General features: G+C 40.2%; 1 protein-coding gene across 3 annotated transcripts in view; it reads right to left on the bottom strand.

Moving 5' to 3' along the window:
• LOC126198524 (1-phosphatidylinositol 4,5-bisphosphate phosphodiesterase-like) overlaps positions 1-20,426 on the bottom strand; it is a 590,920-nt gene that overhangs the window by 104,232 nt on the left and 466,262 nt on the right. For all 3 annotated transcript variants that reach the window (XM_049934913.1, XM_049934915.1, XM_049934914.1), the window contains exon 16: positions 5,005-5,169. In XM_049934913.1, coding sequence (XP_049790870.1) covers positions 5,005-5,169 — 165 coding nt within the window. The remainder of the gene's footprint in view (positions 1-5,004; positions 5,170-20,426) is intronic.

Raw genomic sequence — 20,426 nt, 5'->3', positions numbered from 1 at the left:
TGTATTTTTGTGCTGACAGCCCATGTAATGTCTATTTTTGTACTGAATTATTCCATACTAACTGTACAAGCTACCATACTTATTTGACCCATGGGACATATAACAATAAATAAAATAGCTGTCGCATTTCAGCTAGTAAGTCTCCTTGGCCCTTGAGCTATAACAAGACAGGAGAGTGAAAGTACACATTGACAGTAGAGGTATGGAAAGAAAACTTTCCACTATCTTGCGCAGTGCTGGCAACTCTGGTGCGAGCTTCGTATTGATCTTTTCTATTTTTTTTTTCTTTTTATGATAGAAATGATGCACAGAAGTAACAAGGTTTTGTGAAAGCTTGTTATAGCCATTAATGTTCAAACACTGTGCTTATCTGTAGTGACAAATACGAATTACCTAAACAATGTTAGATCTCATAGAATAGCAGTAGCCAACCCATGACCAAATGTTTTCAGTTGTAGAAAGATCTGGAAAACATGGTTGCCCGGCAAACAGTCAAACACTCTCTGTATCAAGGAAGGTCAGAATAGCACAGGAACATGCATCTTTGTATTACCTTGCTGAAAAATAATGTCATGGAAATCATGAGGATAGGGCACAGCCACCGGCCTCAACAAATCAGAAACGTAACAGCTGCTGTCAAAATTACTGGCTATGTGTACAAGAGAAAATCATGTTGCATACCCAATGGCACCTATTCCATCACACCAGATACTGGGCTCTATGATGATGATGAATGCAATCTCATAACATTCATCCTCATCAGAACCTCAACATATGGATACATCCATCATGGTGTTGTACACAGGACTGTGTAGGGAAGCAGCCTACTCAGGCCTTATAAAATTCACATAAGTCTTTCCATTATGTGCCAGCCAGTCCACTGTAACTAGCTCTGACGTCATAAATGAAGTGGGCACTACGAATTCTAATTACAGGCTTCACGTTTTGCTAATCACTTTCTGGTTGCCAATATTGTAGTTAGAGAGCCAGTGTTGAGAACGGCAAACAACAGCATTAAATAAATAATAGGAACATTAACAATTATTCCACCCACTGCCCCACAACTGGAAATCATCTGAAAACACAATACTGTGCCACTACTACGTCCGGTGTTGTTACCAGGTGTGACGCACCTCTTTATACTGCTGTGTCAAGGAAAGCACAACAATGGCTGCCATGCTGACAATTCATGGTGCTCCATACCATTATCATACTTCCCCTATGTATATTTATCATTCAGCAAATAAGCTCATTTCCTAACTCAAGGAAGTGAAATGGCCGTATGATCCTTAATAACAATGCATCTGTCCTCTCAGGCACTAGTCATCTAGGGCCTTCGAGAATCTGAATGGCTTTGAGTATGACCTTCCTGAGCCTATCAATTTTATTTAATAATCACTTACCAGTCATGGGGTCTCAACCAAAACGAAAACAGTATCATATAACAATAAACCACAGTCTCAATAGGCAACGATCATGCTCCTTTCAAATTTTGATGGGTGCTGGTTGACATTTCTCCTTCCTACATGAGGCAGGATATGATCTTCTTACAATGAACCAACACTCAAATGCGATTTATGACTGAGAAACCTGAAACATCATCTTTCTTTATATACATAATGTTGATGGTGTTACACCCACTTACATTGTGCTGTTGCACTGAAATGGTAACCATTTGTGTAATGAAGCATCCAGCACACTTTACCAATTTTACATTTGTTGCTTACTGCCTTCACAGTGGTGCAGCCACCAGTGTATTATGAGGCTAGAGACAACAGCATTTAGTTACTGGGTAGGATGCTACTTAGGAGATTGCTTACAAAACACCTGTGCAACCTATCCCAAAATATTACTGAAGTGTGTGTGACCCATACCAAACAAGATTAACAAGATTATTGAGTGTACACTGAGGCGACAAAAGTCATGGGCTAGCGATATGAACATATACAGATGGGAGTAGTATCACATATGTTGTTGTGCAAACTTCTTCGTCTCCATGTACTGTCTGCAACCTACATCCTTCTGAATCTGCTTGGTCTCCCTCTACGATTTTTACCCTCCACGTGCCCTCCAATACCAAATTGGTGATCCTTTGATGCCTCAGAACGTGTCCTACCAACCGATCTCTTCTTCTAGCCAAGTTGTGCCACAAATTCCTCTTCTCTCCAATTCTATTCAGTACCTCCTAATTAGCTACATGATCTACCCATCCAATATACAGCATTCTTCTGTAGCACCACATTTCGAAAGCTTCTATTCTCTTCTTGTCTAAACTATTTATCATCCACGTTCCACTTCCATAAATGTTTACACTCCATACAAATACTTTCAGAAAAGACTGCCTGACACTTAAATCTACACTCAGTGTTAGCAAATTTCTCTTCTTTAGAAATACTTTCCTTGCCATGGCCAGTCTACATTTGATATCCTCAACCATCATTGGTTATTTTGCTCTTCAAGTAGCAAAACTTACCTACTACTTTAAGTGTCTCATTTCCTAACCTAATTCCTTCAACATCACCGGATTTAATTCGACTACATTCCATTATCCTCGTTTTGCTTTTGTTGATGTTCATCTTATATCCTCCTTTCAAGACACTGTCCATTCCATTCAACTGCTCTTCCAGGTCCTTTGCTGTCTCACAGAATTACAATGTCATTAGCAAATCTCAAAGTTTTTATTTCTTCCACGGATTTTAATTCCTACACCCAATTTTTCTTTTATTTCATTTACTGCTTGCTCAATATATAGATTGACTATCATCGGGGATAGGCTACAACCCTGTCTCACTCCCTTCCCAACCACTGCTTCCCTTTCATGACCCTCGACTCTGATAACTGCCATCTGGTTTCTGTTCAAATTGTAAATAGCCTTTTGCTCCCTGTATTTGACCCCTGCCACCTCCAGAATTTGAAAGAGAGTATTCCAGTCAACATTGTCAAAAACTTTCTCTAAGTCTACAAATGCAAGAAATTCCTAAATCTAACTTCTAAGATAAGTTGTAGGGTCAGTATGGCCTCAGGTGTTCCAACATTTCTACGGAATCCAAACTGATCTTCCCTGAGGTTGGCTTCTACCAGTTTTTCCATTCGTCTGTAAAGAACTCGTGTTAGTATTCGTGACTTATTAAACTGATAGTCTGGTAATTTTCATGCCTGTCAACACCTGCTTTCGTTGGGATTGGAATTATTATATCATTCTTGAAGTCTGAGGGTGTTTCACCTTCATACATCTTGCTCACCAGATGGTAGAGTTTTGTCATGGCTATGTCATATATACAAGGTATAAAAGAGCAATGCATTGGTGGAGCTGTCATTTGTACTCAGGTGATCCATATGAAAAAGTTTCTATTGTGATTATGGCTGCACAGCAGGAATTAAAAGACTTAGAACACAGAATGTTAGTTAGAATTAGACACATAGAACGTTCAACTGAAGAAACTGTTAGGAAATTAAATATTCTGGGATCCAAAGAGTCAAGAGCGTGCTGAGAATACCAAATTTCCAACATGGACAATGCAGTGGCCAATGGCCTTTGCTTAATGACTGAGAGCAGAGCTTACAGCATGATATCACCTGCAGTGCCTCTCCTGGACTTGTGACCATATCGGTTGGACCATAGATGATTGTAAAACCATGATCTGGTCAGATGAGTCCCAATTTCACTTGGTAAGAACCAATGGTAAGTTCCAAGTGTGGCACGGACCCCATGAAGCCATGGACCCAGGTTGTCAACAAGGCATTGCACCAGCCGGTAGCAGCTCCTTAATGGCATGTGGTGTGGTCTGCGTTCACATGGAATGGACTTGGTCCTCTGAACCAACTGAACCAATAGTTGACTAGAAATGGTTATGTTCAGCTACTTTGAGACCACTTGCGGTCATTCATGGAATTAATGTTCCCAATCAAAGACAGCATTTTTTATGGATGGCAATGTGACATGTTACCAGGCCACAATTATTCGTGACTGGTTTGGAGGACATTCGTCAATGTGAGCACCTGACGTGAATCCCATCGAACATTTATTGAATATAATTGAGAGGTCAGTTCATATACAAAATCCTGCTTTGGCAACATCTTCTCAATTACAGATGGCTACAGAGGCAACATGGCTCAGTATTTCTACAGGGGACTTCCAACGACTTGTTGAACCCACGCCACATTACACTGCTGCACTACACTGGGCAAAAGCAGGTCCAACACAGTATTAACAGGTATCCCATGACTTTTGTCACCTCTCAGTGTATACCAAGAGAGGCATCATGATTGGTTTGTTCACTCCCTGGAAAGTATCACATGGAAGCTGAAAAACCTGAACTGGCAGAAGCTTGAAATAGACTTAATTAACACTGTGAAAGCCTACTTACAGAGTTTCCAGGACCAGTACCAAGTGAAGAATCTTGGAATACAATACAGGCCCCCTACAATTGCTTTCATTGGGGCTACTAAGACAAGATTAGACTAATTACAGCAGACATAGACCCATTTAAGCAGTCATTCAACCTGTGCTCCAAACACAAATGGAAAGGGACAATACTTTAATATGTGGTTCAATGGGACATATCTTCTGCCATGCACCTCACAACAGTTTGCAGAATATGCTTGTAGATATAGAAATGGGAAATTGTCAAAAAATCCTTCTAATTATCTCCATAAATTGGAAATACATTGTGATTAAATTGATCATTTTCAAATTTAATATTCATTGTGTTCTTAATGATTACTGTTTCAGGTAGGTAGAAGACTCTTTCATTAGTATTTGTCATGAACTGTAATGTAGCTTTCTGTTAAGAAATTCATTTCTTGAACTTCATTTTCCTTTGCCTTTCTCTGCTGTTCTTGTTTCAATATGGAGTGATATTTCATCTGTGAACGTATCAAATAATTGTTACAACACTGAAATTTCCAAGGGATTCTTGAATTTTATGCAATTATTTGGATTCACAACAATGAAATAATGCAATTTATCAGGCATGGAAACCACATATTTTAAAAGGATCTTACCTTTTTGAACAGGAATGGTTCTGCATTGTATACAGGATTCAGGCCATTTCCTGTAACCTTGGACGTTCTGAACTCATCCCTGATTGTATCTGTTGGCAGACCATACATTTCCACTACTACATAAGTAGTAACTTTCTTGTCGGCCAGAAACTGACCAGATATGACCTGTAATGAACACTACTTAGAATTTAATGGAATTTCACAAGAGATTACAATATAATAATAATAATAATCAGAAACTGTAAATTTGAGGATAAAATATATAAAACTATCTGACTACAAACTCATGGAAGCAGTAATGGTTACTGCGTGCAGAGAGAGAGAGAGAGAGAGAGAGTGGAGGGCGCTGAAGTGGTAAGGGGGTAAGGGGGGGGGGGGTAAGAACAGAGGCAGAGGCAGAGGCAGAGGCAGAGGGAGAGGGAGAGGTTGATGTGAGTGTATAAAGAGTGAAGTGAGGGACACAGACCCTGACGGGGTGGAGATGGATGTAACATGGGAGCTAGCAGAGATAGAGGCTGGAGGACTGTGAGGTTGACAATTCCCACCTCCGTAAAGCAGAGATCCAATATTGGGGAGAAGGATCCAGATGGCATGGACTGTTAAGTAGCCATTGAAATCAAACATGTTGTGTTCAGCAGCATGCACCAGTGGGTTGTCAACTCTGCCCTCAGCCACAATTTGGCAGTGGCCATTCACTCAGATGGACAGATGATTGGTGATTGTTAAAACACACACATACACACACACACACACACACACACACACACACAGACAGACAGACAGACAGAGAGAGAGAGAGAGAGAGAGAGAGTGCAGAAGTAGATGGATAGATGATGGTTGTTAACAAACACACACTGTGCAGAAGTTACAGAAAAGCTGGTATTTAAAATGACTGCTTTCATAGGTGGCCCTGGAGTGTTGGGACAGTGTAGAATGTAGTCATCCTGGACAATGTAGTCATTTGTGTGTGTGTGTTGGGGGGAGGTTGCAGGCATGCACGGTTTCAGTTAGCTCTGAAATAGACCATTGTTGTCCATAAGCTTAGCAATGTGTCTAGTCTTGTTTATATACCTATTGACCTCCTAATGCCTCAACTGCATGGCGAATTGCTACCTTTACTTCTTTTATTATTTGTATTCCTTCCGGCACTTTCCATTATTATATTCACAATGCCATGTGATTGTGATTCATCTTATTATTCCATGTCATCCTTCATGGATTGTTGTTTTCAGTTCTACACCTGTTTCCTTGCTCTCTTATATAAATTAGGTATACTTTTTGCTCTGAAGATCTAAATTGAGGAGACCATCAAAGACACAGAACACTGTAAGACAAGAATACATAATACATATTCAAAAGAAAATGAGTTATGCTAGTGCCTCTCCCAAATATCCTAAATGAAAGGCTCCTGATATCACAAGCTCTCCTATTGTGAGAGTGATGCATATAAATGCAGTAATGAAACATTTGGAGAATGTACAGAGACAGGAACAGAACAACAGGTAGCAAGGAGGTGTCTACTTAAGTATTAGAGTTGATACCAATGAAAATGCAAATACCTGAACACTCATTCTAGAAATTTTAGATAACACCTCAGGAGAAAGCCTCTCAAAAAACATTAACATGTGCAGGAATGATATACCAGCACTGAACAGAAAAATGAATCACTCCAAACGTCATATCAAGAGAGTCAGAGCATGTAGTGTACAACATTGAAATAACAGTTTCCTAAAGATTAGTACTCACATTATGAACTAGTAATACTGAGTTATAGACAAGCAGTATGACAAAAGAAAATAAGAGCAACAAAAGAAAAAAATGAAGAAAAAGAAGTAAAAACAAAAACATAGAACGCGAAAAATGTTTGAGGGTGCAGAGAAATAAGAAAGAGGCAGGATGAGGCAAACACTAGAAATTATAAATTAACCCTTAGCTTCCCAGCTCATTTTTTTGTCACACACTTTACCAGGAGTGGTATGACCACCATACCCATAAATGTAGCATTTACCTATTTTAGTGAAACAATTCAGTTTTTTATGTAAAGAGGTATGCTAATACCACACAAAAATATATTCAAATAAATTTAAAAGTTTATGTGGAGGAAAAAATGCATGTCAATAGAAAACTGCACAAAATGAACATAACATTAAATAAATAATAACTCAATAACCCTGAACTCTAACCTTTACTTTTTGCTACATCTTTATTGTTTATTACACAAAAAACACAAGAAACTCCCACAAAACATTTTGAAAAATAAAAATTACACTGGTACATTTTATAAAGTTAATGGTATAGATAAAAAATCTACTCTTCAAGTGGTGGCAAGAGAACATACATATGAAAGATATTACAATTCACAAGCTTTCGCAGCCAGTGGCTCCTTTTTCTGTCAGAAGGGTTGACGGAAAATGACTCAGGTTGGGGAAGCCTTACTGGACAGGATGAGTAGGAAAGATTGATTGTTGGGGACTCCACTGGATGAAACTTGAAAACCTGGGAGCTTTAAGGTGGAAAATATGGTAACATACAAGACAGAGATTAATGCCAAAAAATCATAAATGAGTTAATAAGAACAAAAAGCTAAATGTATTGTATGTGAAAGACGTGGAAGGGGGAAAGAGAAACATAGATCGGTCAGAAAGTGGAAGATGTAGGAAACTGAAAGGAAATGAAGAAAGAAATAGTTACTGAGAAGAAATGCTGAGACCAAAGAAATTAACATAAACTAAGACCAGGTGGGTGGCATGCACTGCAGTAGGATATTGTGTGCTGCCAGTACACACGCTCTGCCTATGCCCATTCATCCTAGCTGATAACTTAGTGGTATCGTGTGGGATGTAGGAGGCTGAACAGTGTTTACATAACAACTGGTAAATGACCTGTGTTGTTTCACAGGTGGCTCTCCCTTTGACAGTATATGTCTTGCCAGTTACAGGACTGGTATAGGTGATGGTAGGAGGGAGAATATTGCAAAACTTGCAGCGGGGACAGTCACATGTGTAGGAGTCATAAGGTGAGGAGATGGGTGCAGAAGAGCATAGGATCTGACAAGGATATTGTGGAGATTGGGAGGGTGACAAAAAGTATTCTAGATGCAGGGAGCGGGAAGGGGGGGGGGGGGGGCAAAATCTCGGACAGAATTATCCTTATTTCAGGGCATGATTTTAGGAAGTCATAGCCTTGTTAAAGCAGCTGATTAATACATTCAAGACCAGTAGAGCATTGAGTGACAAGGATGGATCAGCTGTACCAAGACTGGATGCGATGGACCGGGAAACTTGCTTTTGAACTGGGCTGGTGAGATAATTACATCCATTTAAGGCTGAGGAGAGAATGGCGATGTATTACTGTAAAGAGTCTGCCTTGTGAACAAACGTGTTTACCTTAAATACCAAGGCTGTATGGGAGGGAACATTTGACAGAAAGGATGGCAATTGTGAGAATGTAAGTACTGTTCTTTGTTGGTAGGTTTAATGTGAACAGAAGTGTGTAATTTACATTAATTTCTTCAGTCTTAGCATTTCTTCTGATAAATCTTCTTTTTTTTCAGACCTCTTTAGGTTTCTATATCTTTCATTTTCTAACCTGTCTATTTTTCTCCATCCCCTCCCATATCTATCACGTAAAACATACTTAGCTTTTAGCTCTCATTAATTCATGTACAATGTTTTAGCAGTAATCTCTCTCTTGCATATTATCCTAACTTCCACCTTTAAGCTCTCATGTTTTCAAATCTTGTCTGATGCAGTCCCCAGCAATCAGTTTCCTTCTCATCCCATCTTGTAAATCCCCCTGACCTTGGCTTCTCAGCAAACTTCCTAAACTCTGCCCCCTTTCCTAAATGTCACCAGTCATTTTCCTTCACCCCTCTTCTTCCCCTTCAACCCTGCTGCCAGAAGGAAGAGCCACTGGCTCCGAAAGCTTGCAAATTATAATACCTGTTACACATGTGTTCTCTGTCATTGGGTGAGTCCTATATTTATCTATGCACTTACATTGTATTTTCAAAGACTGATTATTTTCACAAGCTGCGACATCATCGCGAAAAAACACAGTGACTCGTATATGTAATAAGTTTCCTTTAATTTCTGTCTAAGGTCACAATTTTGTTCTGTTTGACAGATTACCGGTTTCGGTCTTTAATGACCATCATCAGATCTGTCTCATAAAATCATGTGATGTGCATGTGATGTGATTTGTATGTATCTGACGATGCTGGTGCTGATTCCGCATTTAATAGTTGACTATGCCACTATGGCTGCAGTGCATTAGGACTTTGATTTTATGAGACAGATCTGATGATGGTCATTAAAGACCGAAACCGGTAATCTGTCAAACAGAACAAAATTGTGACCATAGACGGAAATTAAAGGAAACTTAAAACTGATTATTTTCGTTGATATATTAATACTTTTTAGGTTTTCAATTTCCTTCTCAGAAGTTTTCTTTGCACTCACTGCAGATTTCTGTAGAGAACTCAAGGCAGATTGGCTTCTTGCAATAATGGGAAACATAACACATCTTCCTCTTCTTCACTGGGTCACAGAGGGAACATGTTTTGCATTTTTCTAATTGTTCTACAATGACTTCTGCTCTTGGTTCTGCTATACCAAAACACAGTAAATGGATGCACAACATTCACAGGGTATGTAAGTTTTGTTGACTCGCTTTTCCATCTGTGATGACACCAATGTGGTTGCAAGCTTCTTCAAAAAATTAAAGTGGAAGACTTGGATACTGTCTTTGTAGGAAATGTGAAAAATAAACACATCCATCCCACTTATGTCCAACGTGCAGAAAAACAATGCCATTAGCCATCAATTGGTATATCACACAGTTGAATACTTGACATAGTTCTCATCTAGGGCATCAACACCACCTTTAGTGTGATTATAGTATGAAATAATTTCTGGTTTACCTATATTACCATCATTATGCTCATCATGGTGCATAGATCAAATCAGAATCATGACCCTATCCTTTTCCAGTATAAATGAAACTAGACTAATGCATTTGCTGGAGAACCAACTTCCTTGCTTCTCACATATAAGAATTCTTTTGGAATTTCTTTTATTCCATGTGTATTAGCCCTCTTTATTTGTGACATGTTGCTAACTCTGATTTAAGCCAACCGTCTGTGGTAATATTATGATCAGTCTCTTTAACTGAAGTAGCTAGTCTAATTGCAACCTGAATTAGTTTTTCGAACTTTTTCCTATTGAATTTATATTTTTTCCATCTGAATACATTCAAGTGTAAGCATATGCATTAAACAAATTACCAGTGTGAGAGTCAGTAAAGCACACGACTTTTAAACCCTACCTACATACTTTGTTCATAATGTACATTTTAAAGCTGCATTTAGAATGAAACAGTAACAGCATTTCATTGGTACATGAACATTCTAAAGTACCTCAAATGGCTCTGAGCACTATGGGACTTAACAGCTATGGTCATCAGTCTCTAAAGTACCATACACCATTTGACAGCTGTCAACACAATATGTAAAAGTGTCTGACATTGGAGATAAAGGATCATTTTGCTTGTGTTCAAAATAGGTTGCAGGTTGACTGAATCTCAAGCATGTTAGAAGTACACCAAATCAGTTTTTGGGTACCACGTGAAGTACCATCTGTGGCATTAAATGATTTGTACTTGTCTCTGTTGGACTTGAAAATAGCTGAATAAAATAGTAAACCAAAAAATGCTTTTAGTTCACATAAATCAGCTTCATACAAAACATTTGGATAATTTTCTGGATTTTATTTTTTTATTTTTACATTAGTCCATTTCAAAATGAAACTCAAATTATCAACAGTCATAAACCAGTTCCAAATAGTAAGAGGATCTGGATTATTACCTACTTGAGCAGGAGGTTACACTGTTGGCAAATGAATGGTGTTACACTGCCGTACACAAGAACACTTGAGAAGAGGCTTCAATGACCAGCAATATTTGCTTCAACCAAATATATTTCTAGTAGAATCTTAGTTACAGATTCAGTCTCTATATTCTGTCTTCATCACTTTGATCACTTGTGTCATTCAAGGAATTCACAGGTGGCATGATCATTTGTTACATTCAAGGAATTCACAAGTGGCAAAACAAATTCTTCTTCTCATTCACAGTGTTCTGATTCTGAATATTTTCACATTCAATTTCGTTGCCACCATCTGATCCAACATCACTTCCTACCCTGTCCTCAAATCATTTTAAAACAGTATCCTCAGAGTCTATAGTGCAAAAAGTAGACAAAGATCTGGCTACTAAATCCATAATGCAAAGTCCCATGTGTGGTCTCAGAGACCACTAGCATGAAAGGAGCAGTAATGGCATCGGTCCACATCATGTTCAAGCAGCTACTCCCATGTGCGGTCTCAGAGACCACTAGCATGAAAGGAGCAGTAATGGTATCGGTCCACATCATGTTCAAGCAGCTACTGACAAAGGAACCCATGGCAGGTTCATGAAAGAATAACTAGACAATGCTGTAACCTCCTACCCCACCCCCGTGTATTAGCAACAGTGTAACAATGAATGCTAGTGGTCTTTGAGTCCACCTGTAATGTTAAGAGTTAAACTAATAATACAACACAAATTACCAAAAGTTTAAAAGAGACCCAGTTAAACTGAAAGAAACTGAGATGATGTAGGAAATGGAAGAATACGTTAACAGAAGTACAGGGAGGAAGGCTAGTGCATACTTATTACAGACTATCACTTTAATAAGTGTTGCAAAAAAACTGACATATTATTTAAGAAGAGTGGAAAAACTGGTAAGGCTGCTCTCAGGGAAGATCATTTTGGGTTCTGGAGAAATATAGGAATTCTGGCACTATGATTTATCTTAGACTGAAGCAAGGCAAGCCTAGGTTTATAACATTTGTAGATTTAGAGATAGCTTATGACACTGTTGACTGGATTACACTTTATGAAACTCAAAATGTACTAGGAATAAAATACAGGGAACAAAATGTGCAGAAATTAAACAGCAGTTATAAAAATCGAGGAGCTTGAAAGGAAAGCAATAGTTAAGAGAAGGGGGATTGGTGGTGGTGGGGGTGGGGGTGGGGGGGTGGGGAGAGAGAGAGAGAGAGAGAGAGAGAGAGAGAGAGAGAGAGAGAGAGAGAGAGAGAGAGAGAGTTTTAGCTTATCCCTGATGTTATTTAATCTGTACACTGAGATAGTCTGTGACATTTTTTGGAGTGAAATTTAGATGATAAAGAGATGATACAAGAATAGAACTGAAGCTTTTGAAATGTGATGCTACAGAAGGATGCTGAAGATTAGATGGGTAGATCAAATAACAAACAACGTGGTACAAAACTGAATAGGGTGGAAAAGAGATTTATGGCACAACTTGACTAAAAGAAGAAACTGCTTCACAAAACACATCTTGAGGTATCAAGAAATCGAGAAACAGTAATGGAGCAAAGTATGGGGTGTAAAAATTGTATAGGAAGACCAAGGCTTGACTGCTGTAAGCATGTTCAACTGAGTCTAGGTCGCAGAAGTTATGCTGAGTTGAAGAGGCTTTCGCCGGATGCGCTAGGAGGGCTTCAAGCCAGTCTTCAGACTGAAAATCACAATAATTTCATTTTGGATTCACAATCAATTAAAATGTAAAGAAGCTAGGACTCAGGTTCAAGTAAATAGTTCGTCAAGCTCTGCAAAAGCATTTAACTAACGGCAAGAGCACACCTACGGTCTGATCTAGACAGGAGGTGATGTTGGTGCTGGTGGTGGTGGTGGTGGTGGGGGGGGGGGGGGGGAGGGGGTGCTCCTGTTGGTTCCATGAAAAGGGAAGTGATGAAGGTAACAAGGAATAATTTCTTAACAGACAAAACCCAGAACTACTGGGAAACTGTTTTTATTCACCACTACACATACTAATGCTACCACTTTAGAATGGATACATACCATTTAAAATGTACTTCATAGAGAGAGTGTTGTTTGTATGAGATTTGCACATATTACATGTTTTGCTGATCACCTTTCTAGCCAAGTGATTACCGTTGCCACATTTGGTGCGGATTGACCGAGATTCGATTCCCGGGACTTCCTCAGCTTTTTTCCTTGGGTAGGAAGACCTGGAATGGGGTCCATTCAGCCTCATGAAGTCAGATGAGAAGCTGCTTGAGTAAAGAAGCATCATCATCATCATCATCAAGATTCATGTACTGGCAAGAGCAGCTGATGACAACATGCTGACCATTTGTCCCACAATCATAAATTGCTCTTCTTACTGACTTGTTGGACATTGAAACAGGCCTACGGCCTAATCCCTGAGTGGTATTCATGATATGTTTTTACATATTTTGCTGTCAAGCATGTAATTTTCAGATACATGTGAATACTTTACACATTTTACTAGGGTTTGTTTGTTTTCTTTTTTTAATATGTATGTAGGCTGATACCACGAGCAAAATCATCGTGAAATGGAAGTAAAACACTATGGGAGCCTTACAGTACCAAGAACAATCTTTTATTTTCTGATTAAAGGAGAATGGCTGTGAATGTGAAATAGTTTTGATATTTCATGACAAATGCCTTTGTGTGCACTTGCTAGTAATCAGCATCCATTATGAAGTCTAGCTTTCTTCAAACTCATATGGAATCAATAAAGCTGCTGATATAGAAAGACAGAACATCAATTTATTATGAGAAAATTGTACTTTCTTTCTCTGGAGAGGTCAAAGGAGGACAGGGGTGAGATGGGGGGAGGGGGGTGGGTGGGTGGGAGGTGCTAATAATTAAAAAAAATAAAGAACCCACTCTGCATGTCAAGCGCCTTCTTATAAAACAATGGATCACTACAACAGGTAAAAAGTAAAGCACAAATATGAAAAAAACAGATGTTAATTGAACTACACCTAAACTACCAGAAGGCCACTGTGTAAGGCCTTTGTCATATACCATGGCAGAATATTATGCAGCAAAAAAACCACATGTCATGAGCATCTACAAAAATCGCACAACACATCCACCAAACTAGCATCTTTTGGCATTCACCTTCCTTAGTCTGCAATTCACACTTAAGTGTTTGGCAGAAGGTTGGCCTTTTTTTGTCTATGTTGGTAGACAAAGTGCTGGCATAGAGACGCAACCACGCCGCCGCTGACCAGAGGGCCTCACTCAATCATCCAGTCTGGTGTCTGTCAGTTTACTTGCAGAGCAGGTTTAGTTCATCACAGGCTATAACAGTACATAGCCACCAGATATGTGACTATAGCAGGACTAGTTTACCTCAGCCAGAATTGAACTTTACTAACAGCGAGAAACTAAAGTTTGTAAAAGCAAAATTACCGATATTGACATTACATCAGTCTACAAGAGGACTATCACTGATGAGCTCGTACCACAAAACATTGACTCTATTCAAGTCAAGTAAATGTTTCCAGTTCATGTAAATAAAGAATCATATTAATCCACATGTGCATTTTTGTTGTACAAAGAGGATACCAGTCACCCATAACAACATCCTCTCCATTGTTTCCTTGATGTACAAGACTCTACAGAGGCAAACGAGGATAATTCAGGGTTGATCAAAAGATAATCAACTTGGCCAAAGATTTTGCTTGCTTCTCTTGTGTTTTAGCTTGCAGAGGTGATCATGCTCAAGTGTTTCTGTTTGCTAGCTTGTTGTTATGTTCTTGCATGTATTCTAGGAGGGGAGCCACATCAAATTTCTCTTTTCAGAGGCTTTGCTTGCTTTTTCTTATAATGTATTTGTGTAAACCATGAATTCCCTGCCCCCTCCACTCCCTCCCCCGTTCTCAGCTGCAGACGGCCAATGTGATGGATCTAACACAAGTTTTTCAGTTTCAGAACCAACAAATCCCTACCTTACTGACAATGGTACAACTACTGACAACAAAAACTGCATCAGCCGCAAAAACAACCACAACCGACCAACCAATCAAGCCCAACAAGTGCTGCCGACCAGTATACCAATATTCCAGCAATTTAAGGAATGGACTGAATACCTGACCGAGTTCCAGCCACATTGTCAAGTTCATCATGTTCAAAGTACCGTAAAGCTACAATACTTCCTTTTGACTGTGGGGTCTCCAGTGTTCAGGTTAATACAAAAACTATTACCAACCACATCTCATGATGAACTAATTTCTGCACTGCACTGCACTATGACCAACAAGTCCAAGTAGCTGCTGCTAGATACCAGTTCTTTCACTTGCAGAAAAAGCTGGAACAGATGTACATGGAATGATGTATACGGAATAAACATGCATGACTAGAAGTGTAAATTTAGGTTTAGTTGTGACAACTTTAACAGTGATTTAATGATACGGGATGCAATAACATTCAATGTCACAGGTAGTACAATATGGGAACAGATCTTAAAGTACTCTGATCCATCACTTCCCCAAGTATTGCAGATCTTAGAGCAATATGATTCAGGTGCCATAGCAGCCGATAAGTTTGACCAGGCCCCTATTTATTGGTTCGAGCCGCCTCTTGTTCGCGACTGCCTCATTCAGCCACAACAGTGAGCATGTACACAGCTGCGTGGACAGCCACATAGACATGTAAATGTAAACAGGCCTGTGAATTTATTGAAGTCTTGCCCTAGATGTTTTGCTTGCCATAAAAGACAGGAATGTCCATCACGTAATGCAACATGTTACACATGTGGAAAAGAAGGCCATGCCCAAGCAGTTTGTTTGCAACGCCCCCAGAAAAAAAGAGGCTCTTTCACATGCAGTGAATTCTGTGCTTTCAAAACCTACAACACGTTCTGACAAAAGTAAGATTACAGTTGTGCCTCCTTCTCGCCCTAGTGCTCTGTAACGACATTCTAACAAACTATTTGTCTCACTACAGACTGCTGGCCATCATCTAAACTTTCAGTTAGACACAGGTGCCTCAGTAGCATCGCTTAATTGTGTCACATACAAACAGTTTCTAAATCTAGCAAGCACTTCACTGCTTACAACGGACAGGAAATTGCAGTGCTTGGACAGTGTAGTTTGCCTGCCACTTACAAATCTCCACCAGTACAGTGAATTTTACTGTGTTAAAATCCAGAGACATTGAGAACATATTCGGTTTAGATGCCTTTGATTTGTTTGGGCTTAGCATTGAAGACAGTGTACTGTCAGTGTCTGCTTTTGAACCAAAAGACAGTGTAGCTAGCTTGCTTAAAGAATTTCCTGAGATATTTTCATAAGGAATGGGAAAAAGTAATAACTTTGCAGCACTTGTTACATTGAAAAACAATGCACAGCCTAGATTTTTCCGGGCCCACCCCGTTCCAATTGCTTTAAGAGCTAGAGTAGCCAGTGGATTGAAAGAATTGCAAGATAATGGTCTAATTGCTCAAGCTAGTCAGTGGGCAATTCCTCTCATTTTGTTGCCTAAGCCTTCTGGTCACATTCACATTTGTGATGACTTCAAGTCTATAGACAACCCACAGACAATAGTTGACACTTATCCATTACCTCACCCTCAGGAACCCATGGATAGGCTTGGTGCAGGACGTCACTTTTCTAACACACATTTGGCGATGCCTTCTTGCAAATTCCATTGGATGAAGAATCACAGAAAGTTTTTGTTGTAAATACACACTTAGGACTGTTCAAGTATTTGCATTTGCCTTTCGGCAGTGCTTCGGCGCCCACCATTTTCCAACGTTACTTGGAACAGCTGACTGCAAAAGTGCCATTTTGTTCAAACTACCAGGATGATATTGTCGTCTCACATCGTACACCAATGGAACACATTGCCAATTTCCATACTCTTTTTCGACTGTTGTCAGAAGCAGGACTCAAGTGTCATCTCAAAAAGTGTGACTTTTTTCAAACTGAACCACAGTACTGGGGTCATGTCATGAAGAGTCAGGGCGTGCACCCCCTCCAATCTCATTTGCTTGCAGTCCATAACCTGCCTTTTCCTCACAATGTGTCTGTACTGCAGTCAGTACTAGGCAAAATGACATACCACATTCGGTTCATACCAAATGCCGCTCAGATCGCTGCTCCATTGCATCACTTGCGTCGAAACATGTACCTTTTGTGTAGATTTTGTGTAGATTAAAGACTGTCAAGATGCATTTCAGAAACTTAAAAATGCTTTGCTTAGTGACAGATGTTTAGTGCATTTTGAACATGCCAAGCTGGAAGTTTTACAAGTTGATGCTTCTTCCTACGGAATCGGTGCTGAGCTTTCGCACAGAATTGGTGCACAAGACAGATCCATTGCTTTTGCCTCAAAGTTGCTCACTCAAACTCAGTGCAACTATTCTCAAATAGAAAAAGAGGCCTCACTATTGTGTATGGTGTGACCAAATTCCATCACTATTTGTATGGTCACAACAAATCACAATCCTTTGCAGCCCTTGTTTCATCTGTCAAAGCCGGTTCCTGCATGCATTGCTCAAAAAATGCAACGTTGGGGTTTGTTGCTTTTGCAGTAACAGTATGAAATTGTGTACAGACCTATGGCAAAACATGGCAATGCAGATGCCCTGTCTCACCTTCCGATTGGCCCAGACTCTGATTTTGCTGCATTTGCCGCATCTTGTTGCCAAATCGATGCGCAGGACTCTGAATTGCTGCAATCTTTTCCCTTGCACTACAGAAAAATTGCATAGGCTACGGAAGCTGACCCACATCTCAAGATTTTGTTGCATTACATTCAGACGTCTTGGCCTCTTTCATTGAACAGTATCCAGAACTCAGTTGTGAGTCGATATTTTGCACATCGGCATGACCTTTCAGTTAACAAGGTGTGATCTTAGTACAATCTGACAGTGGGCAATCACATGTGTTCATTCCCACAGTGTTGCAAAAGGATATGTTAAAACTGCTTGACCAAGGACATTGGAAAATTGTCTGCACTAGATAGATAGTATGTACTTGGCGGGGCATGGACGCCCACATTGAACATATGATGTCACAGTGTTGCACATGTGTGGAAAAACAATCTGCTCCACCACAGACATTCTCAGCTTGGCCTAAGACTCAATCCCCATGGCAACAAGTGCACATAGACTTTGCAGGACCATTTTGGAACACTCGTTGGCTCATAGTGGTAGACTTTTTTAGCAAGTTCCTATTTGCAGTGCCTAAGGCACATTGCACCATTCAAGTGTTGTCCTCCATATTTTGCACCGAAGGTTTGCCAGGATTACTTGTGTCGGACAATGGACCACAGTTCATGATTTTGAACAGTTTTTAACGAAATGGCATTTGTCATCCGACGAGTGCTCTGTTTCACCCCCAGACTAACAGAGAAGCAGAACACTTCATACATACTTTTACACGACAGATGGTCAAGTTTCACACCATCCACACATGGGAACAGGCGCTGCATCTCTTTCTTGCCTCCTATCGCTCCCACCCATGAGACAGACCATCAGCAGCAGAACGCCTACATGGCCACCACCATCAGACGCTGCTACACTTGCAACACACACCACAGCATCCAGTGCTGCTTTGTGCCACACAATTTTTTCTCTTTTCAGAGTTTATGGCAACTGTGGGCACTGGGAAAGAGGCGTGATCCAGGAACACATTGGCTCTTTTGTGTACTTGATTGCAGGTCCCGATGGTTTGCAGCAGCACCATCAGAACCAAATCCATGTTTGTCATTTGCCCCATAATTCAGCTGCTTTTCTTCCCAAGATTCGCGGCCTCACAGGATCACACCTTCACAGACGCCTGATAGTGCCACCAGGGCGTACCAGGAGGAGCGGATGGATGATGTGCTCTCACCTCTGCTGTCCCCGCTTGCCGACCAGATGGACATGGACCCATCGTCACCATCACTGTCATCGCCCCAAGACACTACCTCAGGCCTGGAAAGGTGCCCAGGCAGCGATTTTCTGGAGGATATTCCTGTTGCCTCGTAAGCCAGATGTCGGGGTATGGTCAGGAGCACACCATCCTCCACAGTTGGGAATACATCAACCTCCACATTCACAGCTCCCGGCCCATCTCTACGTGCAACGTCCTGCCCCCCCCCCCCCCCCAATTGTTGTTCACATCTACCGACATGACAGTGGTGCAGCTTTTCAGAGGGGAGGAATGTGCTGACGTAAGCTGTCAGCGAAGGTGAAGTGCAAAGATCGATACAAGGTGCTGAATCAAGTGTGCTTATCACTAGAGAGGCCAGAGACACTCCCACAAGCAAAATGCCACCAATGCCCTCTCGACACAGCATGTATTTAGGCCACTGCTGCTGACTTGGGGGCCCACTCAGTCATCCAGTTTGGCGTCTATCAGTTTACTCGCAGAGTGAGTTTAGTTCATCACAGGCTATGACAGTACATAGTGACAATATTAGTGACTATAGCTGGACTAGTCTACCTCAACCAGAATTGTTCTTTAATAGCAGTGAGAAACTGAAGTTTGTAACAGCAAGATTACCGATATTGACATTACATTAGTCTGCAAGAGGACTATTATTGTTGAGCTTGTACCACAAAACATGGACTCTATCCAAGTTATGTAAATGTTTCCATTTCGTTTAATAAAAAACCATATTAATACACGTGTGCATTTGTGTTGTAGAAAGAGCACACTGGTCACACATAACAATGTCCACTCCCTTCCTTCCTTGTGGCACAGGATTCCACAGACAGCAACAAAATTTTTTGTCATTCAAAGGAAAATGGTGGGTATTGAAATTTCATGAAAATATCTTGCCATAAAAAAGACGGGGGGTGGGGGGGAGGGGGTGGAGAGCAGTATCTTAATGATTGCCATCCAACCTCACTCACCATATTTGTGACACACTCTACCACTGTTTCATGATAATACAAACCTAGCTGCCCTTCTCAACTTTTCAGTGTCCTCCATCAACACAGTCTGGTAAGAATCCAATACTACACAGAAATATTCCAAAAGAGGACAGACAATCACAATGTAGACAGTCTTTTAGCATATTTACTGTGCCTTGTAAGTTTTCTGCCAACAACATGCACTCTTTGGTTCACCTTTTCCACAACATTCCATATGTTACACTTCCAATTTAACTAGTTTGTAATTGTAATCTGTAGATATTTAGTTGGACACCCTATAAATTTGTGTGATTTACTATGGAACCAAAGTTTAACATGGAGAGCTTGTGTAGCGTCCCATGGATTGCCTGCAACACTGGCAAGGCAGATTACAGCTAGCAATTGCCTTCTTGCATAGGGCCTTTATGCTCATTTTATTTACTCTTTGTGCCTTTATTATTACCCGTAAAGCACAATAATCAAAGTTCTTATGTTACACAATGCAAACTTATGTTCAATGCAAAAATAACTGTAGTTGAAGTTCAGCAACTTGAATCTCCCAGATATCATACTCTCCTCCATGTATCAGGATTCATTCCTCCTACTTACAGAGATTAGTCCGGCTCCTTCAATTTAGATTTAGGTCCCTTTATGATTCTTTGAGTTGTTGGTTTGTATT

Source organism: Schistocerca nitens, chromosome 8 (assembly GCF_023898315.1).
Source record: "Schistocerca nitens isolate TAMUIC-IGC-003100 chromosome 8, iqSchNite1.1, whole genome shotgun sequence".
Taxonomy (NCBI): Eukaryota; Metazoa; Arthropoda; class Insecta; order Orthoptera; family Acrididae; genus Schistocerca; species Schistocerca nitens.
The sequence above is the reverse complement of the archived record's forward strand: the minus strand, read 5'-3'. Positions and strand labels throughout refer to the sequence as shown.